The sequence below is a fragment of the Macaca fascicularis genome, chromosome 6 (assembly GCF_037993035.2).
Source record: "Macaca fascicularis isolate 582-1 chromosome 6, T2T-MFA8v1.1".
Taxonomy (NCBI): Eukaryota; Metazoa; Chordata; class Mammalia; order Primates; family Cercopithecidae; genus Macaca; species Macaca fascicularis.
Window position 1 is genome coordinate 11563927 of NC_088380.1, and position 26923 is coordinate 11590849.

General features: G+C 41.8%; 2 protein-coding genes across 12 annotated transcripts in view; both read right to left on the reverse strand.

The window, feature by feature from the left end:
* The window catches only part of CTNND2 (catenin delta 2), a 931128-nt gene that overhangs the window by 203185 nt on the left and 701020 nt on the right, over nucleotides 1-26923 (reverse strand). For all 11 annotated transcript variants that reach the window (XM_065546099.2, XM_045394725.3, XM_045394719.3 and 8 more), the window contains one exon: nucleotides 21753-21966. In XM_065546099.2, coding sequence (XP_065402171.1) covers nucleotides 21753-21966 — 214 coding nt within the window. The remainder of the gene's footprint in view (nucleotides 1-21752; nucleotides 21967-26923) is intronic.
* LOC102144563 (large ribosomal subunit protein eL19-like) lies at nucleotides 16530-17173 on the reverse strand. Its single transcript, XM_045394728.3, has one exon. It carries the CDS (start codon nucleotides 16912-16914, stop codon nucleotides 16549-16551), a length of 366 nt encoding a protein of 121 aa, XP_045250663.2. The 5' UTR covers nucleotides 16915-17173; the 3' UTR covers nucleotides 16530-16548.

Here is a 26923-nt window from a genome sequence, read left to right on the forward strand (position 1 = left end):
ACACAACAATGGTTATTAGTTGAGGAATACTCTTGAAGCCCAGGAATGCAGCTCAATGTGGGGAAAACTGGAATATAGTTTCCACCAAATTAATCCAAGAGGGATTTATTGAACTCCTATGATATGTTGGCTTGAACATCATGGAAACAACCATGACTAGGAAACTTCCCCTACTCTTAAGGAGCTTATAGGTTATGTTGGTGATACAGAGATAGAGATGATACAATTTGAATGGAAAATCTGTCATATGAGCCCTGGTGGGAGGAGTATGATTAACAATGCCTCGTAATGGAAGATGATGTTAGCAAAATGAGGCAAATAGTGGTTACGGAAGTCTGGGAAATTTGAGATGTAAGACATCAGTAGAGCCTAGCAGAATTTTACTCTTCAAAAAGTATATATATATAATTGGAAATTTATGGCATATAAATATTTTTGTTACAATTAATTAGTCTCAGGGCACTCACAACATTGAATCATTTTCAGTTGGCAAAGAATGTAATGATGATTATCAATTTAGTGTACAAGGAAGACAAATACAATACATTCTTCGCCTTATACTGAAATTTAACTCTTAGAAAGACATATGTCCTACTGATCTTTATGATACTGTGGAACTACAACAGCTTATAGCTAGAAAACTCTTATTTAAAATTACCCCACTGAGATGACAGTGCATATATTTTACAACTGTTTCTTAATTATGAAGATGGTATGTTCAGCATGAACAGATAATTTTTCATAGCTTGACTAAATTTTCTCAATCTCAGTTGCCTACATTCTCTTGGATGGACACATTTCAAGGCAAATCACATTGGCATTTATTCTTAAAGATAGAGCAGAGCAATTAGTTGGGCATGGTGGGAGGTGCCCTGTAGTCTCAGCTGCTGGGGAGGGTGAGGCAGGAGAATCGCTTGAACCTGGGAGGCAGAGGTTGCAGTGAACCGAGATGGCGCCACTGCACTCCAGCCCGGGCAACAGAGGGAGACTCCATCTCAAAAATAAATACTAAATAAATAAATAAACAAAAAACAAAAGATAAAGCAGAGCACTGTACTATATTCCTAAAACAAGGTTATCATATAAAATATGAACCATGCCTTTAAATATACATATTTATCTTGAACTCCTGACCTCAGATGATCCACCCGCCTTGGCCTTCCAACGTTCTAGGATTACAGGCATGAGCCACCATGCCTGGACTAAATATATATATTATATATATATATATGTATGTATTATATATATATATTTATCTATACCTAACCCTGACATTCTATAATGTCTCCATTTTTAGTTATCTTCACAAAGGAGACAGGAGATATATTTGCTATAAGAGATGTGGTTTAAAAAAATCATATTCTGACCTCCACTTCTAAAAGTTAGTAAATTTGAGGGCTGAGAACCTACTGATACCTCAACCCTGTTATTAAAGGCTTAAATTACTCTCAGAGTAGATAACCCTGGATATTATATAATATTTTAAAAATATGTAACTGGTTTGGAGAAAGCAGACATTTGTATTCCAAAATGATGCTGTGTAAACATGAAAGAACTTCTGGTTTGGTACTTATTACATTAACCTTTTAATATTTGCTTCTCATCCTAACATGGGGATAACAATGACACACTTTTTATTTGCTGCAAATAATAAACTAAGGGCTCTGCTCATTGAAGAAATAACTCACAGTAATGACCTTCACTGAGGGATTGCTGAGGCTAGGGCACTAATTCTGTAACTAGCAATAAAAGTAGGGTGGATATGGTTTGCTCTGTGTCCCCACCCAAATCTCATCTCAAATTGTAATCCCCATGTGTTGAGGGAGGGACCTGGTAAGAGGTGACTGGATCATGGGGGGCGGTTTCCCTATGCTGTTCTTGTGATAGTGAGTGAATTCTCTTGAGATGTGATGGTTTTAAAGTGGGGCACTTCCCCCTATCGCTCTCTCTCTCTCCTCCACCATGTTTCCTCTTGGCCTTCTGCTATGAGTGTAAGTTTCCTGAGGACTACCCAGCCATGTGGAACTGTGAGTTAACTAAACCTCTTACCTTTATAAATTACCCAGTCTCAGGAAGTTCTTTATAGCAGTGTGAAAACAGACTAATACAAGGGTCATGTGGCCTTAAATGTAATATGTTATTTTGCAAGCAGAATCCTAGGTTAATAATTAAAGCGTTTAAAGAAAGAAAGGTAACAGCAATTGGGTGAGAACTCACTTTTAAGTTTCACACACTGAAAGCACAAGCAAGGCTTATGTGCCTCACATATTGCAGAATCTCAGCATCACAGTCCCTGCAAGTAGATGGGCTCCTCTGTTCATGTCCCTGACCTCCAAGGCAGGATGTAGGGTGAAGAAGGACCTCACCTATCCTGCTGGGGACAGGGCCTGTAACACTGATCCCTTTTCCATATTTGCCCTAGGACTTAGCTGAGCAACACTCTCTAGCTCCTGCTACCTTGTAGAAAACAGTGAAAATGTGACCTGGCTCTTTAGAGAACCAAACTGAAATACATCACTCCTAATGATGCCAACTGGCAACTCCTATAAAGAATTCTCATGTAGGAGGAATGCCGGCTCCCATCTGAGTTGATGTCTCTGTCCTTTGCAGAGTTCAGACAGGGCTGAGCACTCTGGGTTGCCTGAGGATGTGGAGCTGACAGAGTCTACTAGTATGTGGTCCTGGAGGTTCTGGGGAAGAACCAAGGGTGTGCACTTGAGGTCTGGGATGTGTTTGGGCAGGTCAGGCAGGCTGGGCAGAGGCTGACATGTGGGGCAGGAAAAGCTCCTAGGAGGGAACTGATGTGAATGCAAACCAACCAGCGGGTACCACGAGCAGGGTGATGTGGCGGTGAGGGTGGACCCAAGGACTGGAGTGGGAGCCATTATTTGACTCGTGCTTAGCCTAGCAACAGAGAGGCACATCTCAATTCCCGGGAAAGAGGCTAAGGTGGTAAAAGCCCTTTCTATAATGCCTGGGGCATAAGAAGTGTTCTTCAGGGATTCTAGTACAAATTGTAATGCAAAGGGCAGTGAGCCATTCTTTCTCTCTGGTTTACCTACTACCTCATAGCTACAGTCTCCTGGGGGCTCAGGGCAGACACCTGTGGGGCCACTTTGCCCGGGGAGCAGCAGGTGAGACGGTGACAACCAGCAGAGCAGCACAGGCCATGCCCCGGGGAGCCACAGTGACCAGCCTGGAGAACTGCAAGCTCTAAAAGCACTGTGGAAGCTTCTGCTAAGCCCAGTGGATAGAACAGATACACAAAGAAGTCGGAGAGAGTAGTGCTTCCAGTGTGGAACTGTGTCTGGTAGAGCAGGATGGCAGGGGGAGCTGTGTGAGGGCCGAAAATCCAGGAGCCCCCGTGTGTGTGTGTGTCTGTGTGGTATGTGTGGAGTGTGTGTGGTGTGTATGTGGGGGTGTGTGGTGTGTGTGTGGTGTGTATGTGGGGGTGTGTGGTGTGTGTGTGTAGTGTGTGTGGTGTATGTGTGGTGTGTGGGTGTGTGTGGTGTCTGTGATGTATGTGTGGTGTGTGTGTAGGGGTATATGTGTGGTGTGTGTTGGGGGGTGCGTGTGTGTGGTGTGTGGGTGTGTGTGTGGTGTGTTTGTATGTGTGGGGTGTGTGGGGGGTGTGTGGGTGTGTGTGAGTGGTGTGTGGGTGGGGTATGTGTGTGTGTGGTGTGTGTGTGTATGGTCTGTGTGTGGTGTGTGTGTGGGGTATGTGTGTGGGTGTGTATGTGTGTAGTGTGTATGTGTGGTCTGTGTGGTATGTGTGTGGGGGGGTGTGGCTGTGTGTGGTGTGTATGTGTGTAGTGTGTGCATGCACACACCCGGGCATGTATGTTCATGCCTGCATGTGCCGGTCTGTGTGGGTATGCCTACATTGCACAGGCATTTTTGCATGCACCCACCTTGGTGTGCACATCTAAGAGTGTGCACACCTGTGTGTACATATCTGTGTGTGCAAGTAAAGTTAGTGACTTAGTTTTGGGAGGAGAGGGATGGATGTGAGACAGTTGGTTTTAAGTAAATTTACCTCAACTTCAACCTCTCTCCTCCCCCATCCATGTCTAGGTAGCTTTTCCACCGCCCACAATGGCTTCAAAACTCTTAATTGCAGGTGACTGCCCTCAACTTCCCACCTGCAACTCTTACTACTGGCCATGTCCCCGAAGGATTGGGTAATGCTATCTTTGTATAAAAGAGATACAGCAAAAGAAACTGGGGACAGCCAATGGGGAGAAGCAATGCCAAGGGTCGCTGCGGGCTGTTGTCCTTGCAAATTTCAGATGACTGAGACTTTCTGTGGCCTAATGATTTTTTAAAAGGTAATTTGCATATATATAGCTGTTTCCATAGCAACTCAGATTGTGTTTCATTACACTGCAGCCCTAATGGCAGCTTTAGCAAAGCTACCTAGAGATGGTGAGGGAGCCGCCTGGAGGTAAAGGGAATTTTAGTAAGATCCTGGTATTTGGAGGTTGATCAGCAAATTTTAGAGATATTCCTTTCCATTCACTAAGCGTGTGGCTTATCTAATCAGACTTAGTGTTTGCTTTTGAGAGAGTTGCCCTTCTGAGATCACGTGATCATTTCCTTCTTTTCAATCCCATTTTCATTAGATTTAAATTATAAACACCTAGCCATGCTCAATGTGAAGTTTATACATGACAATAAAATTTCACATCTGTGTTTACACACTTTGATAACTAAGTTAATAGCAAGGGCAGTTTTGCAGAAAATTATTAAATTGATAGACTGCTTGAAAATTCTAAATGATCCATGTTCACCTCATAACCACAACTGTGCGTTAAATACAAATTTCTATCTCCTGTTAATTTAACAAAGCCTTAGGAAGTCTCCCGAAAAAGGCATGGAAAGTAAGGCATATTAACATGCCCCTCCACCCATACATGTCCTTAATAAAGGATGCATGTGATTGGGTGTGCGTAAGTGATTACACATATCAGAAAATACCCCAAGGTTAAAAGTAGAGAGGATGGCATCACCACTCTCCAGCTAGCTGGGAAAGATACCCAGCAGCTAAGGCCCCACCGCCAAAGAAGAGCAAATCAATTTAGTTTTGTTTGTTTTCTTTTTTTGAGACCAAGTTTCGCTCTTGTTGCCCAGGCTAGAGTGCAGTGGTGCGATCTCAGCTTAATGCAACCTCCGCCTCCTGGGTTCAAGTGATTTTCCTGCCTCAGTCTCCCGAGTAGCTGGGATTACAGGTGCCTGCCACTGTGCCTGGCTAATTTTTTGTATTTTTAGTACAGACAGGGTTTCACCATGTTGGTCAGGCTGGTCTCGAACTCCTGATCTCAAATGATCCAACTGCCTTGGCCTCCCAAAGTGCTGGGATTACAGGCATGAGCCACCACACCTGGCCTAGATCCAGTTTTGTGTACTCTCTCTTTCTTGCTCGCTCATGCTGTCTCTCTCTGTCCCTCCCTCTTTCTCTTTCTCTCAAACTCTTTTCTTTCATTACCATGAGCATCCGTAGAACCGATATAAAATTAAACATCTGCTTCAAAACTGCAAACTCACTTAAAAGGCAAAGACAGAAACAAAACAAAAACTGCTAAAGTTAACATCCAACATTTCTTTTTGTTAATAAAAGTGTTTCTTAATGCTGTGAAATCAGTATTTCGCAGCCTTAGATTTCCATGCATATTATTGCCTCTCACTAACGATGGAGGGGAAGAATTTTAAAGAGTAAAGGATGGAGGACGATTCTTTCTAATCTAAAAAGAATCACTTGACATAAAATGTGAGAAATGGAAGGAGCCTTTTTTCTACTGATACCTGCGAATGCAAATGTGGTTCACTGTTAAGTATATCTGGAAACCAGATAAGAGTGCATGTTCATGTTTGCTTTTAATTAACTGCACAGATAAGCCTCAGAAAATATATTTGTGAACAGAGCAGGTGTGCCACTTGAAAACAGAATTGCACTTATGAATTAAAATCCATTTTCTCTAAAAAAGAAAATACAACATGCATGAAAGCCAAATAATATGTAGGGCAAGTGGCTCTTTTAACTAATATGTATCATAATTTTAAGTGCTAACTGTGCTTGCTATAGACTGCTGTACTTGAAGTACTGAATACTTTTATGCTCAAGGTTCCATGGTTTTTAAATTGCTTGAAAATATGTCCTAACTTTTAAGTTGGCTGACTGTCATTTGCACAGTAGAATAATCCTTGTTCACTATTGTGAATTAATAGTCTGTGGAATTTTTTTTTCTCATCAATGAGGACACAGCTGACTCTGGGTGTGACCCTAGCAATTTTTGTGTGAAGTGAATCAAGTTATGTAGAAACTTATCAAGTACGTTCCTCATTATTCCTTCCACCTAAAGGCCCTTAACTTCTAGAAGAATCGTAGATTAAAAGGCAAATATGAATGGAAGAAGAAGACCAGACTGTTTGAAGCCGACAGCACTAGGACTCAATGCAAGAAGAGTCGCAAGCGGATATGCAGAAGGAAGCTGCTTTGAGCAGGAGTGCTTGTGCCTGAGTCTGAGCAGGCGTGCAAGAACAAACATGCCCGCCCCTGCATGCACACGAATGACTCAATTCTCAATCCGTTCTTACTAAAGGAGCATGCATGGGAGAGTTTGCCTCGCAACCTTCGTGGCCCATGTTTTATTCTCCTGCTCCCATTGCCGCAAGCCAAACCCATATGCATCTTTAAAACCCATTTCAAATGTTGCTTTCTTTATAAAGTCTTCCTTGATCTCTTCAACTGAAGTTTCTCTTTCCTCCCTTAAGCTCCTCCGGCCCTCTCTCCATGCTTATTTTGTAGAACAGTTCTCCATCTCCCTCTCCCTAACTCGATGGACTGCTCCTAGAGAACAGAGCTCGCATCGACATCATTTTCAGAGGCTCTCGTCTACCTTGACTAAGCAACCTTGTAGTGTTGCTCAGATATCTATTGTGAACAGGTGAAGAAAGAAGGAAGACAAGACGGTCACCTTCTAAGCAGTCCCATTTCCTGACTTCCCCGGGATTACAGGTCTCATGATAAAGGCTCCTATTTTAGGAAACCACTTCACAGAGATTCTTTTTCTGGGCATTCCCTGGGGAGGGCACACAGTTGATGTACACAGCTGCCGTGATGGCAAAGACAACATCCGTCATTAAGGAAGAGCGAGTCGCTAAGTGAAAAGAGTTTTGCACGTGCAAAACTGAAGCTTCTCCTCCGCTAGGCTGAGTTTCATCCTCTAAGGGACAACCAGAAAGGAAGTTTATTTCAAAGGTGTCTTCAGGAATGGCAAACCAAAACATCTGTTGGAAAGGAAACCAGGTGTTGGGCAAGGGATGTAGACATTCTGTGATTTGGTGCTCTCCTCCAGGATCCAGTGGGGATTGCTATGTTGTGTTCGTTAACACTAGTTAATGTAATTTTTGTGATAATTGTAGAGCAAATAGAGCAAACTCTCAAATATAATTAGGGAAAAGTGTTTCTAATTAACTTGTGACTCGTGAGTTGCAAAGTAAAGCCACAAATCAGTTATGCATTGTCAGACCTAACAAGTGGAAATGAGCTGTACATTTCAATCTCGGCAAACACAAAACAAGACGCAAAGACCCAGAAAAACTTTCCTTTAAGCCCTTATACAATTTTGGCATGCTCTGAAATGTAATTAGAGATAAGCACAGATACATCTCACGTCACCAGCCCTAATGATCATGGAGGTGAAAACTGAAGGCAACTTCAGACGGGGTTCAACAACATCCAACATTTCACCGATGCAGTACGTAAAATGGAGCATGCTCATGAAACACTCACTGATCAGTGTACAGAAGGTTCTGATGACACTTCAAAATACAGTAATATTAATTACAATATTACTGTAATTAATACATTACAGTACTGTAATCTCTTCAAAGGTTTTGTAGGGAAGTAAAGGACTATAATATTTGCAAGCTCCACCCCAGTTAACACTGCCATCAGTAACAGTTGCTTACTGCTGGCTGTAAGTCAGGGGGCGGTACAGGCAATTTCTTCTATATCCGGTGGAAGCGATTCCACTTATTTTCTCTCTCACTTAAGGAAGCACACTGTAATATCAGCTAACCTAATTCTAATTTGAAATGCATTCATTCTAATTTGAGAAAAGTGATAAACGGGCCATATATTTTCATTGGATAATGTAGTTACTATTAGCATCAAATTATTTTGGCATCTCTCAAAACACATCCGTGTCTCCTAATCCTCCACCCCTCTGCTGTCCGCTGTAATTGTTGGTCTTGTGAAAGTAGAAAGTGGTGTTTCTCAAACAGGCATGATCCTAAGAACCACAAGAGGGTACTGCTAAATGTGTGGATTCCCAGGCTATTATCATGGAAATTTAGGATCCAGAAATATGTATTGTTTTATCAAGTGGCCCCAAAGAAACTCTTATGATTGGATGAACTGGAAAATCACTGGTGTAAAGGAGACTGGCTTTGGAAATCAAGGACTGCAAAAGTACCATAGACGAGCTATGACTTTCAGCATGCCCCTTGCATCCAACCTCACAGGACCTCAGGAATATTCAAGGCAATGATAGACAGGAAGGTACTAGCACTATGACTGGTAAGTGGGGGTGTTCAGAAATGTTCGTTTCTCTCTTCTTGGTCCACAAGAAATAAATGCAGAGAATACCTGGATTCTCAGGTTAGGCACATTGGACAACAATAAGAATGTAAAACACAGGAAATAATGTGACATATTGGCTCTAGAGGTATCTGCAATGTCCTACTCTGTGACACAGGTAATAAAGAAGGGATACAAGCTTGACTTACCCAGATATAAATGTTAGCAGTCTAACCTTAACATAGCACAAGTAACTACAGCTCCCTTAAAAAGACGATTTATGACAAACATAGACAAATGGGACAGAATAAGTAACTCAGAAATAAGACTGCACGTCCACATCCATCTGATCTTTGACATACCTGACAAAAACAAGCAATGGGGAAAGGATTCCCTATTTAACAAATGGGGCTGGGAGAACAGGCTAGATATATGCAAAAAATTAAAACTGGACCCCTTCCTTATACCTTATACAAAAATTAACTCAGGATGGATTAAAGACTTAAATGTAAAACCCAAAACTATAAAAACCCTAGAAGAAAACCTAGGCAATACCATTCAGGACACAGGCATGGTCAAAGATTTCATGATGAAAACATCAAAAGTAATTGCCACAAAAGCAAAAATTGACAAATGTGATCTAATTAAAGAGCTTATGCATAGCAAAAGAAGCTATCATCAGAGTGAACAGGCAACCTATAGAATGGGAGAAAATTTATGCAATCTATCCATCTACAAAGGTCTAGTATCCAGAGTTTACAAAAAAACGTAAACACATTTACAAGAAAAAAACCAACCCCATTAAAAAGTGGGCAAAGGACATGAACAGACACTTCTCAAAAGAAGACATTCATGCAGTCAACAAATGTATGAAAAAAAGCTCAACATCATTGATCACTAGAGAAATGCACATCAAAACCACAATGAGATACCTTCTCATACCAGTTAGAATGGTGATTATTAAAAAGTCAAAAAACAACAGATGCTAGCGAGGCTGCAGAGAAACAGGAATGCTTTTATACTGTTGGTGGGAATGTAAATTAGTTCAACCATTGTGGGAGACAGTGTGGTGATTCCTCGAAGACCTGGAACCAGAAACACCATTTGACCCAGCAATCCCATTACTAAGTACATACCCAAAGGAATAAAAATCACTGTATTATAAAGATACATCCACAAGTATGTTCATTGCAGTACTATTCACAATAGCAAAGATATGAAATCAACTCAAATGCCCATCAGTGATAGACTGGATAAAGAAAATGTGGTATATATATATACCATAGAATACTATACAGACATAAAAAGGAGTGAGATCATGTCTTTGCAGAAACATGGATGGAGCTGGAAGCCATTAATCCTCCGCAAACTAACACAAGAACAGAAAACCAAACACTGCATGTTCTCACTTAACTTAAAAGTAGGAGCTGAACAATGCGAGCGCATAGACACAGGGAGGGGAACAACCCACACCGGGGCCAGTCTGGGAGTTGGGGGAGGGAGAGCATCAGGAAAAATAGCTAATGCATGCTGGGCTTAATACCTAAATGATGGGTTGATTGGTGCAGCAAGCCACCATGGCACACGTTTACCTGTTTAACAGACTGCACATCCTGTACATGTACCCCAGAACTTTAAAATAAATAAAATTTAAAAATGAAAACAAATACTGTATATGGAAATATCTTTTTCACTGAGACATTGGTGCCGCCATCCTGGTCACTGATAAGAGAGCCATCCCATAAGGAAGGGAGAGCTATGGCTGGAAGAAGCCATATGGCTAGAAGGGTTTCTGAAGACTCTATGGGATAGAGTTGTGTTATCACCCTGGAACACTTACCTGCAGATTTCACGTATGGGAAACAAAACTTCTCTAGTTTAACAGATCATTATCTGGGGATTTTCCTTTCTTCAGACTTATTCTAAGTAGTAAATTTCCAACCCTTTCTAATCTCCTTAGCCTGCTTGGTTTTTCTCCACAGCACTTGTCACAGATTTATTTGTCTCAGTTTATTGTCTGACTTGTCCACTACAAAACAAGCTTTAGGAGGGCAGGTCTACGAGTTCTAAGCTTCTAACAGCCCATAACGGTTCTGTTAACAGATTATGAAATTTCACGTATTGTCTTGACATAGTTCACTCCTTTACATACGAATCAATGGAAATACCAAGACTCCTCTCAATGGTGCTCCTTTTTTTCTTCCTTCCTCCATCTGGCTCCTTGAAAAACAGGTGCCATGATCTTGACCATTAGGAAGAAAGCCATAACATAAGGAAGGCTGGTCTATGGCTAGAAGGTGCTTGTATCCCAAGCACCTAAACTTCACTTCCATATACATTTGACTCTGAACAACATGGTTTGAACTGTGCGGGTACACTTATACACAGATTTTCTTCCACTTCTGCCACCCCTAGACAGCAAGACCAACCTCTCTGCTTCCTCCTCCTCAGCCTACTCAATGCAAAGATGATGAGAATGAAGACCTTATGAGGATCCACTCTTAATAAAGTGCATACATATTTTCTCTTCCTTATAATTTTCTTAATAACGTTTTCTTTTCTTTAGCTTACATTGTTGTAAGAATAGAGTATATATGTACATAAAATATATGTTAATTGACTTTTTATGTTGCTGGTAAGGTGTTCCGTCAACAGTAAGCTATTAGTAATTAAGTTTTGGGGAGCCAAATTGTATGCAAATTTTCAGCTCTAGGGGTTGTCAGCCTCCCTAACTCTTGGGTTGTTCAAAGGTCAACTATAGTAGGCACTCAACAGCAATCTGTTGAATGAATGAGGGAACGAGACCCACAGTCTACAGAATGGCTTCTGTCTCTAGGACTAAGGGTGGAGCATGTAGAAAGTTAAAGATGTGGATTTCCTAATTGGATTACAGTCAGTCTGTTTGGGGAAGCAATTAGGAATCAGAACAGTGCTGAGGGTTGTACATTTTTGCACTCTGCCGGTGCATATGATTTGGGCTAGCCTCTGTGAAGAGATAATCCTAAAATGGTCAAAATGACAGGAGACAAGAACAGGCCATGTCTCAGCAGAGAATGCACGAGACACAAAGCTGGTTAGGAGACGACTTGCCACCAAAAGTAGACCAAATACTTATCTCCTCTCCCCATCATTGATCCATCAGAATTAATAGCAATGTATCGGGAAGGATTCTTCCCCAGGCCTGATGTTTTCTTACTGCGAATGGAGCACAATTACTGTAACACTGGACTCTCCCAGCTCCTCACTTGCTCTTCCCCTGAGAGAGACAGGAACTTGTCCAAGGCACTAGTGAGTGTGCAGGGCTTGGCCCAGCTCTGAGCTTCTTCCACTTTGGCATGAAAGGCCATGAGGAACTCTGCTTCCCCTGGTCTCCATGAGATGTGCCCTAGTGGCTGGTAGAGGAGAAGGGAAGCTACCCTGGCCCAACGGCTGCCTGTGCCATGATAGATAAGTCTACCTAATTCTGGCATTCTGTGTGAGCAAACCAGTCTGGCTAAAAAGCCTGGAGTCTGGCCTCCAACCCAACCCCTAGCAGTAATGAGGTGATAATGTGGCCTCCTTCTTTATTCCATTAGAACTTGGTTGCAGAAGACAGTATGCAATAGAAGGTTCTATAAACTATGGCCTGAGCTACCTGCTTGCATAAATACAGTTTAATACACAGCCATACACATTTGTTGATGTATTGCCTATGGTGCTTTCATCCAGCACAGGTAGAGCTGAATAGTTGTAACAGAGACCTAGGGCCTACAAGCTAAAATATTTTCTATCTGTCCTTTTACTGAAAAAGCTTGCCAACTCCTGTTTGAGAATCTAGAAGAGAATGGTAGAAAAGCGTATTGCCTCTAGTGCAATGCTTTCGGGTTCGAGAACAAAGGAAAAGTAAAAGGCAGGCAGGATGCAATTTCAGCAAACACTGCTACACTTCCACATGCTAAAAAGCAAAGTGTCCAACTTAGGAAGCAGGTTCAAGAGAACTGAGCCTTCCTGAGATGTGCAGAAGGAAAGCAGAGGAAAATGAATCACAGAAGGACATCCCACCCCAGCAGTAAAAAGAAGTGCTAGAAAAATGCTTTTCTCAGGGCCCAGAGCAGGAGCAAGCAGAGACAGTGGCCTGCAGTGCACACAGCAGAGGTCTGGGCTGGAAGGTGCAGCAGGTTCCCACAATGGCAAGAGCAGCTTCAACAGGAGTCTGTTGAGGGTGATTTTGCAATCTTCGTAGGGCCAAGGGAGCAAATCAATTCCATCATAAAAAGCAGAAAAATCACTGTTGCACCATAGGATTGAGGAAAAGCTGCTAACAAACCATAGGACAGTGGAAGGCTTGTTACGGGACAGAACACACTCATGGGACACTGGACCAAGACACCTGACTCCCAAAGAGGAAATCCAAAATCAAAGGTTTGCAGTATGCAGGAAGGGAAAGAAACCACCTCATATAAGACCTGGAGTGGTGGGTTTGTACTGTGTCACCCCAGCTGAACTGCAACTGTGCTTCCCAGGATTTCCTTCCCTGCTTGGTTGCAGGTTGAGGCAGTCCATGGAGACATCTGCAGGATGCCTGGCTGGTGCAAGTGAAGCACAGAGCTGAACTCTGAGGGCTGCGGGCAGAGGGCATCAGGGCTGCTACAGTGTGTGCACGTCCCCCCTGCTGCTACTCCACCTTTTAGGCCACAGCTCTGACAGCTCCCATCACATCCCCTCTTTCCACTTCCCTAGGTCCCGGCCAGGAAGAATCATGTAGGGCTCTGTGGCAAAGAACGGCAACTTTGTGTATCACTCATGTGGCAGATTTGCAGGCAGCGAGAGGCAAAAGAGGGGTGCCATTTGTCCCCATGAGTGGCAGCTGGCTCTGGCTTCCCCTGCTTCACATCCTGCTGTTCTTTCTGACTGCTGCCTGCTGGCCTGTGTCAACTGCAGGCCCATCATCGGACACAGCGGCAAAGCCTTCCACAGGCGTTTTCACCAGCTCTCACCGTGGTGTCAGGTCTAATCCTCATAACAAGTCCCCCTTTCCATGTCATCTACAGTGCTTCTGCCTCCCTGGTCAAACCATGATGCACCTGGAGACAGGTGCTGCCTCTGCTGCCAGTATCTAAATGTTGCAAGGTGGCAACAATATCCATGATTCCAGTTTCCCAAAGAAGAGACAATGGGAATGGTGGAATCTCCCTTCAAGCGGGAAGTGCATCATGCCAGAATGAACCTTTGCCTGGACTTCTTTCTCCTGATTCAGGTTAAGTCCACAGGTGATGGACTCTCAAAGCCACACAACACCAGGCTGGCATCCCCTGACTAAATCCAAGGGGTCTCCATGCGCTCACTCCCTCAGACACTGTGGTCAGCAGAATAATCACTCTCCAAAGATGTCCACATTTGATGCCTCGGGACCTATGAATGGGCTCCTTTACATGGCAAAAGGGACTTGCAGATGGGATGAAGACAAAGCATCTAAAATGGGGAAACTAACATGGAGAGAATCCTGGATCAGCCAGGTGGGCACAATCTAATCACATGGGGCTTTAAAAGCAGAGAATCATTTCTGGCAGTGATCAGAGGAAAATGTGACCATGGAAGACTCATCAGAGATGCAACGTTGCTGGCTCTGACGGCAGTGGAAAGGGGGTCATGAGCCAAAGAACGTGGGTAGCACTGGAAGCTGGAAAAGGCAAAGAAATGGACTGTCCCCTAGAGTCTCCTGAAAGCAACACAGCCCTGGTGACAGTTAGATTGAAGCCAGGAGAGTCTGCGTCAGGCCTGTAACCCCTAGAACCATAAGGAAATCAATCTGCCTTGTGTTAAGCTGCTAAATGTGTGGTGAACTGTCACAGCAGCCACAGATGACCAATACAGACTCCACTGATGCCCTGCGGCACCCCCGGTGAGGGCTGGCTTCTGGGAACATGCCTGCCTGGGATAATTTCCCTTAAAGGCTCACAATGGCTTGCTTGCTACATTTGATGGGCAGGGACCATTGCTCACACCTTTGAACAGTGAGAGGAGGGAGAGCTGACAATGCAATCATGTATCGCCTGAGGCCCGGAAAGTATGTGGCCAATTCCAGTGTGAGGCAGCCCCGAATTCAGGTTGCTGGAGGACCCAGGCCCCATAGAGGCATAAGAATCCCCTTGACTGAGACTGTGCAAAATAAAAAATTGGGAGAAGATGATTTTTACACATTAGCTAACTTAAGAATTGTGGATTTTGAACTTTAACACACAACGGCAAGAGGTATTGATTTTTTGACTTTAATTCCTTTGAACCTTAATGTCTTCGGACTTCAACATGAAAGTGGATTTTAACTTTGATTTTTAATTTCTCCATGGGAATTTGATATTTGGAGGGGTTCATATTAAAATTCGAAGCATCTCTACATTGCTGGCATTTCATTATTGAAAAGTCTGTATTCATTTTTATCTTTGGGATGTTGTTTAATCTTCTCACAGAACCTCTAATGTGCTATGTTGGACAACATACCTGAACAATATTTGGAATAAGAAATAAAACTAGACTTAATTTTAAATCTTGGGAACATAGTAACCCTCAATTTGATTTAAATAATTTGCTCCTCTGACCCCTTTTGGTGCCTCTTGGTGTAATATACAAATTGCCCACCAGGAATTCCAGGTAATCCCCAAAAAGTGCCAACAAGACAGAAGAAGAGCTTTCTTGACAAACTGCTTAGCTCCTGCTCTAGGGAGAGGGGCTACGCCTCTGGGTGATCATAACAAAGAGGATGAAAGAAAAATAGGCTGGGGATGTTAGTGGGAGAAATGCATTCCCTCTGTTCTGGTGTCTTCTTCCCTGCAGGTGCTTCATTAATGTTATACCCGAACTTCTGTGACATTAGCAAGGTCACTTGGCTGACAGACCTTAAAGAAGGCCTCCAGCCTGGCTTTTATCAGCAACAGAGATAATATCTGTAAACATATTTAACATTGTTCAACCTTCAAAACTGTTCAGAGTTCACTGTATGAGTTCAGAACTGTATGAGTTCAGAACTCATACAGGACAGAAGATGTTATTTATCATGGACATAATGGAATAGAGAAGAGAATGGAAGGAGTAATTCAGACAAGAAATTTCATCACATTTCTGTAAGATACAAAACAGCCAGGGGTGAGCTGACAGATGGAGCTGAGGGAGAAGCCAGCACAGCCCAAGATACACACCTAGGGGATCCTATCTCAGGGAGGTGGCTGACTGTCCTGGTGGAACCCTAGGAAAGATTTGTACTCAAGAGATGGCAGGAACCTGGGGTGCAGAAATGGGAAGACAAGCTAGAAAGGGGTGATTGAAAGGAAGCAGTCACCTTTCATTCTCCACTTCCACCTAGCTTGAAAGAATAGCCAGCAGACAGGAAAGTACTATCCCCTTCCTCCAGGCCACATAAACAAAATAAACAACTCAGAAGAATCTCCAAATAGATGGACTGCACTGGGGAGAACCAAAAAGCTACTGCGGATATCTGGGCCTTAGAGAAAAACCCTCCTCTTTAAAACACCAACAAGACTCCCCACTACAACAGTTCCCTCCCACCCACTCACCCTGAAGTGAAGCTTCACTGTGAATAAGCTTCACCGACATGCACAGAGCTCAGAGAAACTCTATTCCACTATTTTAAAAATAAGCAGAAGATTGAGGACCACCACAGATTTGAAGTAAGCCTGCAACATCCATGAAAAAGCCCACCATAAAAAAAGAAAAGCTGACAATGAAAAAAAATTGAGATAATTCATGCTAAAGAGATAAAAACAAACTTAAGTTCTAAATAATATCCTTAGAGAAATTCAAAAATATTTTACATTCATAAAACAAAAATAGGAGCTATTAAAAAACACAAAAGATAATTATTAGATTTTTTCTTTTCTTTTCCTTTTTTTTTTTTTTTTGCAGATAAAGGCTTGTTTTAATAGCTGATCTATGTAGTCACGGAGGCCAGTATGTACAGACAAAGAGGGGAGCTTTTATTTCTTGGTCTCTTCCTCCTTGGATAAAGTCTTGATGATCTCCTCCTTCTTGGCCTGGAGGCGCTCTTCACGGCGCTTGCGTGCTTCCTTGGTCTTAGACCTGCGGGCCTCAGCCTGGTCAGCCAGGAGCTTCTTGCAGGCCTTGTCTGCCTTCAGCTTGTGGCTGTGTTCCATGAGAATACGCTTGTTTTTGAACACATTCCCCTTCACCTTCAGGTACAGGCTGTGATACATGTGGCGATCAATCTTCTTACACTCACGGTATCTTCTGAGCAGCCGGCGCAGAATCCTCATTCTCCTCATCCACATGACCTTCTCTGGCATTCGGGCATTGGCTGTACCCTTCCGCTTACCTATGCCCATGTGCCTGCCCTTCCGGCGGGCCAAGGTATTTTTCCGGCATCGCGCCTGGGAATGGACCGTCACAGGCTTGCGGATGATCAGCCCATCTTTGATCAGCTTTCGGATCTGCTGACGGGAGTTGGCATTGGCGATTTCATTGGTCTCATTGGGGTCTCACCAGACCTTCTTCTTGCCACAGCGGAGGACACTAGAGGCAAGCCTCTTCTGAAGCCTGAGCATACTCATGGCTGCGGCCGCAGCAGTGAAAGGAAAGAGCTCCAGATTTTTTCTTTTCAAAAGATGATACCCTCTTGGGCCCCTGGTAGTGGGAGCATGGAAGTCACAGAAAAATTGGGGGAAAATAAATGTTGGATACTAGAGAATTCTTTCAGAACATATGATTAAAAGGCAAAGGGCTCCAAATTATATAAGAAAATACAAGAGAAATAATCCAAGAGGCTCAAAATCTGACTAATTTCAGAAAAAGAGGACAGAGGAAATGAAGACAAAGTAATTATTTTAAAAAAGAAGAAAATTTTCTGGCACTGAACAAGGTCATGACTCTTTAAACTGAAAATGTTCAATGATTTTTTTTTAAAAAGGCAACACCGCATATATCACGAGAGAATGTAATAGTATTAAGTCTAAAATTAAATTATAGAAAATATTCCTGAGAAAAATAATTTTCCATCTAGAATTGTGTATCTAGTAACCATCACTCATGTGTGAGGGTTAAAGACTTATTTTTTCAGAATTTAATCTCCTAAGCATCCCTTTTCAGGAACTTGTAAGAGAGAAAAACAAGAGAGAAGAGGGCACAGGATCTTGGAAACAGAAGTTCTAATCCAGGATTGCCGTGCAGGTCTAGAGAGCAAAATCCAAATCTGTCCCAAAGACAGAGGATTCTGGAAGGGACTTTTATGGAGAAAGGAGGGAATTAATGATACCCAAAATGAAGGACAAGGTTGAGTCCTCAGCCTGACTCCTTAACTAAAAGGAAAGACCATCTGGATATGCGAAGCATCAGATGGACAAACATACTCTTCTCCTGGAGAAGCACAGTTCTCAAGACATGTGCTTTCACCAAAATAACACTTATTTACTAAGTTCTACAGTTTAATAAAAACCATTTAATTATGATTTGTAAAGCATTCTGAAATCTTTAGTTGGGCACACTCAAAATTTTGGTCCATTATTTCCACATTTAGAGAGAGAAAAATTACATGAGTCAGGCCCAAAGGATGTGAAGCATTTCTAATCAAAGTTTATTTGCTTAGGAGCTTTTCAAGCAACAGCTAGCATACAATAGCTTCGATTGGATTTAACAAAAATTCTCATCATCATCTCATAGTAATTATTGCATAGGAAGAAGATTATTTATTGCAAGACGTAGCAGGCAGCAAAATATATTCTACTGTGAAGAGATACTGCAGTGAAAACAGGCAGCTGTTTTTTTCAGCATGCATGTTTATGTGTTGGATGTAAATGTATGTAAACATCTCAGTTTCAACACTTTATCATGGTTTGAATGGTTTGCCGAGCAATATTCAACACATAATGTAAAGCTTTGCAAGATCATTTCTTTCTTATTTATAATTTGGCACTCTTGACATCATAGGTTCTTCAGGAAATATAGCTGGGTCTAATCTAAAATCTGGTTTATAAACTATGCTTTAGTTTTTTAAAAATCACTAAAATTGTTCTTTTGAATATTTGTTTATAATACATCCTAGTCTATGAATAAGTAAGAAATTCAAAGGGAGACCTCACCCTGCCTTCCCATGTAATTTTTCGTTCAACATTTGTTCTCATCCATGAGATAATAGGCAGGAAAGTGATCAGAAAAACTCCCCTGTATGGCGGGGCTCCTGTAACATACTGAGTCGTTATTCTTCGCTGAGTTCTGTATTAGATGCACGGGAGAATTGCAAAGGAAGTAAGGGGTATAGTTGTTATACTTAGATCATCGTTTTGTTTAATCCATGCATGGATATCTGACCTAATTCCTAAACAGATTTGCAGCGGCTCCTTGTGACAACAGATGTGAAGCCAGCCCTTCTTCTTGTACACACTACTCCACCTCTCAGAGTCATCCACTCCCTTGCTGCTCATCTAGCAAGTTCCTAAAATGTGGTCTTGTTTGTCAGGCCCATTGCTTTAAATATTTAGCAGCCAGTGCTGCACACACCTGACCATTCAGATCAGAGCCTCACCCTGCAGTGGGCAGTGGGCACTGGTGTAGGCATCTCTGTGGCGGCACTGTGTGGTCAACTGAGGGCATCCCAGGCTTGGTCAACAGAATCCAAGCTTTGTCTGAGGTGAATTCCTTTTGCCTTATTTTGTTTTGCTTTAGGCGGTGAAGCTGGCTTTGGCTTGATTTACATCATTGAGGCAACGTCTGTGCAGAAGTTAGCTGACTCCTGCAGGTTTCCAGGCCCCCTCAGGTTTCTGTCAGTAAGGAAACTCAGAAGGCTTTGTCTAGAGCCAATCACTAGACTGGCTTACAGGAGCAATTGCTTCCACACTAGAATGTTCTCCTACTCTCTTCCAATTTCCTTTACTAGAGTGGAAGCTTGGCCAAGGGGCTTGTGGATTTTCTCGAGAATCCATGATGGCAACTTCAGAAACCATGAACTTCAGCTTGTCAACATGTTCTGATATGTTTTTCTTTGAAAAAAGGTGAAACTGATGCCTGAAGTTCAGCCAAGCACAATATGAACATGCTTCTGGAAAGGCAGAAAACATCTATTGAAGTAACAACCACTGTCCTTCTCAATGGATGTGGCTATCACGGCATTTCTTCTAGGAGGAGACACAGAGAAAGCCTCAAACTCCCAGCACATGCTGATGAAAACACAGTGGGTCCAAACATGACAGTGGGTGCAAACCTCCTCCTTCTTAAAAGAAGTGGAGTAAGAGTGTATCCTCTCCGTACATCAAGCAAGCATCATTCCTACAGCCCATGTTTCACCAGGAAAAGAAACAAGAGGTTACGCCTTTGGTTTTCCAAATGGGGCTCACATAGGAATTTCTGATGTTGCCCTGGCACTTGTGAATGGCTGACACCCAGAAGCTGTCAGAAGCAATGTTGAAGGCAGTGGAGTAGACAGTGGTCAGTTCTTTATAGCTGCTTCAAATGTCAGCACAGGATAAGGTATATTCTGCAGAAGATGTCATGTGTCAGGGGTATGGCATTTCCATTCTGTTTTAAGCCATCATTCATCTCAACCTTTGACACGTGGCTGAGTTTCTTTGGCAATCAGGGAAGCCACCACAGAGGGGTTCTTCTAGACAATGAATTTTGTGTTGGAGCAAAATTAAATTTTAGTCAAATCCAATTATTCTCAAATCATAAATGAATCCATACAGTGTACACAGAAGGGCTCTGCTGGTCTTCATTTCTCATGGCTTCATGTATCTGTTGGTGGAGTCTTACTGCCTCCTGTCCCCATCACATGCACTGAGCTCTTTCTTTTGCAGGCAGTTCCAACTTAAGCAAAACCCACAAATATAAGGATGGTTGTTCATAACCATAATGGTAGGAAATACTTTCAGTTACATAACTCACCTCTAAACTATCATAGACATCACACTGCGTAGATAAAAATACTTTTACTTTCCCTGACTCATGTCTTCCCACATTAGTTTAGTGTGAAATATTGCTTTAGTAGTACGGTAATTCTTAACAATTATTATTTTTTCCACAAAGACGATTTTCTACTTACGGAAAGACAAAACAAAAGAAAAAAAAACAATTTGCATCTAGTTCTAATGTAACTAAGAGTGAGAAAGAAATGGGCCAGTAATCTCAAAGAGTGTATATTTAAGAAAATATACAAAAGTTGGGAGTCTTGACCCAGAACTGGACAAATATTTGTGACTCTCTAGCTTGAATAGTGTATTTTCTTAAAAAATACATTTTCATCTACTTCATCAGCATAGCTACAAGGAAAATTTAGAGTTAAGACAGAAGGTCGATTGAATCACAGATAATTAAAAGATCTTTTTAGACAGTCAACTACGCAATCCATTTGCTAAATACTTGCTGATGGGGTACTTTTTGATGAACTGAAAACCAAATATCACCTCGAACGATAGTGAGCATGATTAAGATGAGTAAGCGGCAGAGTAATTTGAAATGCTGTATTGAGGCCACCTGGGCCATTAATACTCCAAGTAACACTGCATATTTAAAAGGGAGGGATGACAGCTCATGGCTAACACTGACTGTGTTCACATGTATTCCACATACGTGCCAAATGTTTTACACGGTCTCATTTCTTAAACCCTCAGGACCATAGTGTGGCTACTATAATTATCTCCATTTTACAAAACCCGAAAGTCCTACAATCATGGAAAAGCTTTCATGTTCACTTTTTAAAAATTCCTTAATATGTAATAATTGTGACTTTTAATAGACATGAATATTTCATTCAAAAAATTAACTGCTAAGTAGGATAAGCTGTCTGTTGCTAACCACACTAGAAACCAGAATATATACCTTATTAGCAAAAACTGACATGCCTTGTCCTTTGATCAATTATTATTAATGCTATTCTAACAAAGAGCCCTGGGTATTGTATGATGCTCAACTACTTCTAAATCCACTGACAAAAGCTGATTATGATCACAGAATTTTAGTGAGGGTTACATTTACTGGATTATTGAATATGATCAATCCATGCGTGTCACATCTGATACCATTTTCTTCAGTTGTTTACTCATCTGAAAACACATATTGAGACTGCCTACGTTATTAGAACACCACAATATTTATTTGATTAGCCCATTTGCCTCTGTGTTGGATAATGGAAAGTTTACCTTGAGATAAAGTATAATAATTTGATAATGAGTCTAACCTGTGACCAGCTCCCGGATCTCCAGGTCAGTCGTCTTGCGGAGTAACCTCACCAGTGCTGGGATGCCACCACAGTTTTTCAGGGCAATTTTGTTATCATCGTTAGCCTTCCCATATACCAGGTTTCTCAGAGCTCCACAGGCACTACGGTGGACTTCGGTCATCCGATGATCCAACAGGTCCACCAGGAGCTGGATGCCTCCTTGTCTCCTTATCTGAAAGAGCAAAGGACACCACTTTTGCCTTACAGTGTAAGGTTTCCCTACCTACCCCAAAACATGTTTTTCATATAAAGTATCTGCTAACAATTAATTGCACCAAACTGAATTAAGGCATGCAAAAGGAAACGGAAAAAAAAAAAGTGTTTTATATTTGATTGCCTGTATTTGCTTTAATACCTTACCAATAAAAATCCAAATGTATTTCTTTCAAACCACAGAATTTGGGAAAGGTGATTTTAACTTCATAATGAGTGCCTTAGACATTTCTCTATAAAAACATGCCACATCCTTATGGATGAAGCACATGAAGAAATAAAAGGCATTAGAGTGATCCCCATTCCCTAGACTTATTAAATTTAACCACTGTCTTAAAGGGCTGCAGGAATGATGTACAAAATGTTAAAATTATGCTTAATAGGGATATGCTCTAAACATTTCAAAGGAACCAGAAGCAAAATGAGAGACTGGACGAACTGACACGAGGCATTTTATCTCAGATGACCCGTGGAAATAAGAACGTTTCTTACATGAGAGACAGAACATGTGAGGCCAAGGGATGTTACGCTTAATTTAGGTATTTGATTCAACGACAACAAAACCACTGTACATTTTACTCTTCTTTTTATGAAAAGAAAATTTTAATCTTTTATAAGTAAATGCAAAATATTTTTGCTGTGTATTTCGAGATGCATGTTCTCCTGGTTGCCCTTTGATTTGGGGAACAATTTCAAATTTAAATTAGAAACGAAATAAAGTGGCTACTTAACACACAGGCTATTTCACAGGGTTTTCATTAGCAAAGCTGCATCTGAAAACTTTTGCATGTATATGGAAAAAGAGCATGATTCATTCAGGAATACTCTTCTCCTATACTGTATGCTTCAGCGTTCTTCAGGGATCGAAGGATTGCATCTTCTCTACTTAATTTTTTGATTACAGAAAAACTCATTCATGTCACAGACGTGCCGGGACACCTGGCTACATCCCTGGCCTCTTTCTTTTCCCTTTCTTTTTTCTATTGAGACAGGCTGGAGTGCAGTGGTGCGATCTCAGCTCACTGCAAGCTCCACCTCCTGGGTTCACACCATTCTCCTGCCTCAGCCTCCCGAGTAGCTGGGACTACAGGTGCCCGCCGCCACACCCGGCTATTTTTTTTTTTTTTTTTTGTATTTTTAGATGGTTTTACCGTGTTAGCCAGGATGATCTCAATCTCCTGACTTCGTGATCCGCCCACCTCAGCCTCTCAAAGTGCTGGGATTACAGGCGTGAGCCACCCTGCCCGGCCATCCCCAGGCTCTTTCAATAGTGCCCAAGTGCTGCTCTCTGTCAGGTGACTCTAACACACTTTAAAACTGCACTTGGAACCACACCCTCACCCCAAGCCAGCATTCTTGTTTATCTTCAAGTGCTATTGAATTCTCCATAGGACTTGTCATGTTCTAACTTATTTGTTATGTTTATCATTATCCTCTGTCTTCTCCTATAAGGATGCGTGCTCCGGGAGGAAAAGTGTTATATATCCCTATCCCTAAAACCAGTGCAATGCCAGACACATCATAACTATTCATGAAATATTTGTCAAATGAATGGAGAGGGTTAATATATTACTTGCTGTGTTGGTGTTTCTCAGCTTTGCTAAAATAGTGTTTTCAAAATGAAGAAATATCCCTCTTTAAAGACAAAAAACAAACACCTCTTTTGTGAGCAGCCAGGGATGTATCCAGAGGCGTCAGCCCCGCAGCTCTTCCAACCCAGCTTACAAACAAAATAGAGCATGCTTCATTCACACAGGGTGGCCTCTGATGATTCCGAATATGCCTACAGGAATTATTTTCATTCATCAGCAAATGAAAGCAGAAAAAGGGGAAATCCTCATAGCACTCTTGGACTCTAAATCCCTAACTTGGAAACCATGAATGCAGCGTTTCACATACGGCACCTCCATAGGAACATGATAGGGAAGGAAGAGGGAGGGATGTAGAGGGACAGCGTAGTTGAGGGGGTTATGGTTGCCCAGCCTGAGGGTGGTGACAGCACCTGGGTAAGAGAGACTCAAGGATCTTTTGGGTCAACTAAGGAAAGAGAGAAAGAAGTGGGAAACAACTCTGCCCAACTTACAGTTCTACCCACAGCTGCTTGACTCCTGACCAAGAGAGATGATGTCTGTATTCCTATATAGGTGTGTCTTGTTCATGCACCCAGATTATAAGCACACCCACTTTATTACAGTGCTTGAGAAGGGATATTCCACTTGTACAAAAAAGGTTAAACTATGAGTGTCACTTTCTCTTTGTGTGTATATTTGCCCACCTGTGATTTAGTTCAAAGTTCTCTGAGTTTAATTTAAACAATAATGAAACAATTGAAAAGAGATCATAAATCCATTCTTACAGTGAATCTATTAGTTATATATGAAAAACAGATGGCATCATCAATCAATCTATGCATTTTATTCATATTTATATATTTTAGCAATACTGGATGTTATAATTAATATGCCTAATTTATTATATTTCCAATTCATATGACTTAATGAATTAAGTGATTAAAATATTAAAACATTAAAGGGAAAATGAATTCAAACTGAATGCAGCATGAATTCTTAATGCTAAAATGAAAACACAATGTTTTCAGTATGGCCCTAATTAATGCCATATGCCCATATTTATAGTGAGATTTTCAGTTCGATTTTAATCTATTTAGATAAACATAAATAAGTCAATTAACCTTTTTCTTTTGCTCTTATTTGGGGTCACCAGATACTCTATATTAAAACTTGTTTTCTTGGGATTGAATTTTATCTAAGAATGTGAGAATCCTACTTTTGTTTTCTGAAGCCAAACATTACTCAGAGATAAAATGTAAATGGCCACATGCGTGAAACGGGATGGCCAGGTCCTTGGTTCTCCCTCCTCCTGCTGCAGCCTCCCCTCTCCCATCAGGACCAGGAGGGAGGCCCTGACATGGACTCCAGTCCTCTTGCTTCTGGTGGCTGTGCATGGCTCTGATGCTGTCCTCTTCACTTTCCCTCTATTTTGCTTTTCTCCAGGACCCTTCCTTCCCCTTCCTTCCTTCCTTCCTTCCTTCCTTCCTTCCTTCCTTCCTTCCTTCCTTCCTTCCTTCCTTCCTTCCTCCCTCCCTCCCTCCCTCCCTCCCTCCCTCCCTCCCTCCCTCCCTCCCTCCCTCTCTTTCTCTCTTTCTTTCTTCTCTTTTTTTTTTTTTTTTTTTTTGAGATGGCGTTTCCCTCTTGTTGCCCAGGCTGGAGTGCAATGGCATGATCTCGGCTCACTGAAACCTCTGCCTCCCGGGTTCAAGCAATTCTCTTTTCTCAGCCTCCCGAGTAGCTGGGATTATAGGCGCATGCCACCATGTCTGGCTAATTTTTGTATTTTTAGTAGAGACGGGGTTTCATCATATTGGTCAGGCTGATCTCGAACTCCTGACTTCAGGTGATCTGCCCGCCTTGGCCTCCCAAAGTGCTGGGATTACAGGCGTGAGCCACCGCACCCGGCCCCTTCCTCCAATTTCTTGCACCCAATCCATCTACCAGTTTCTTCTGGTACCTAACATGAAATCTTTCCAAGCTTCCAAACAAACCTATTTTAAACCCTTAAAATGTACAACTTTCTGAAAACCTATCAGAAGGAACTTGTCTTATTTGAAATGGCACCTTTATTTATTCTCCCCAAAAATGACAAGCTGTCTAGTTCCAATTTATCCCCCTAGTCGATCACTCCACATCCAGCAAGCTGAGCCCAGGTTTTTGTTAACATATGATCATTGCAGGTCAGTTTACCCTCTCCTCACATTATTTCTTTAATCGTCTTCCTGCAGAATTGTTTTTGTTTTGTTTTGTTTTGTTTTTCTTTCAGACAGAGTTGCGCTGTCACCCAGGCTGGAGTGCAGTGGCGCGATCTCAGCTCACTGAAACCTCCGCCTCCAGCGTTCAAGCGATTCGCTTAGTAGAGATGAGGTTTCACCATGTTGCCCAGGCTGGTCTTCAACTCCTGGGCTCAAGCGATTTATACACCTTGGTCTCCCAAAGTGCTGGGATTACAGACGTGAGCCACCATGCCAGGCCTCATGCAGAATTCTTTAAAAGTCAAATCTTGAAAGATTTTAGGTTTCATAGCATTAAAATAAAGTCAATAAAATGCTAGTTAATGTATATCTTATATTTATATATAATTCAACAATAAAATAAGATGCATTCAAAGCATGCCTGTCACACGGTAGTAAGTGAATAAGTATTTATCAGATGAATGGTGCAGCTGGTTGTCAGGTATTTGTTTCTCTCTCTCTCGCTCTCTATCTCTCTCTATCTCTCTCTCTCCTTTTTACAGCAGGTTTAGGTTCACAGCAAAATTGAGCAGAAAGGGCAAAATTCTCATGTACTCCCTTTCCCCACACAGGCACAGCCTCCCCTGCTATCAAAGATCTGCACCCTAAAGGTACATTTGCTACAGTGGATGAATCTACATTGACACATTGTTATCACCCAAATTCTACAGAGTTCAATAGTCCAAAAACAATAGGGTTCATTTCTGGGCTATACCCTCTATTCTTAATAAATGTACAATGACATGTATCCTCCACTATAGTTTCATACAGAATAGTCTCACTGCCCTAAAAAATCCTCTGTGCTTTGCCTATTTATCCCTCTTTCTCCACTGACCCTTGGCAACCACTGATCTTTTTACTGTTTCCATGACTTTGCCTTTTCTAGAATTTCAAATAGTTGGAATCACAGAGGATGTAGCCTTTTCAGATGGTCTTCTATTAGTAATATACATTTAAGGTTTCTCCATGTCTTTGCTAGATATCTCATTTCTTTTTAGTGTTGAGTGTTGAATAATATTCCATTTTCTGGATGTACCACAGTTTATTTATTCATTCATCTACTGAAGGACATCTTGGTTGCTTCCAAGTTTTGGTAATGTTGTCTAACATT

What these genes read in the sequence shown, in the direction of transcription:
- LOC102144563 (XM_045394728.3), bottom strand. Translation starts at nt 16,914, where the DNA reads ATGGGCATAGGTAAGCGGAAGGGTACAGCCAATGCCCGAATGCCAGAG.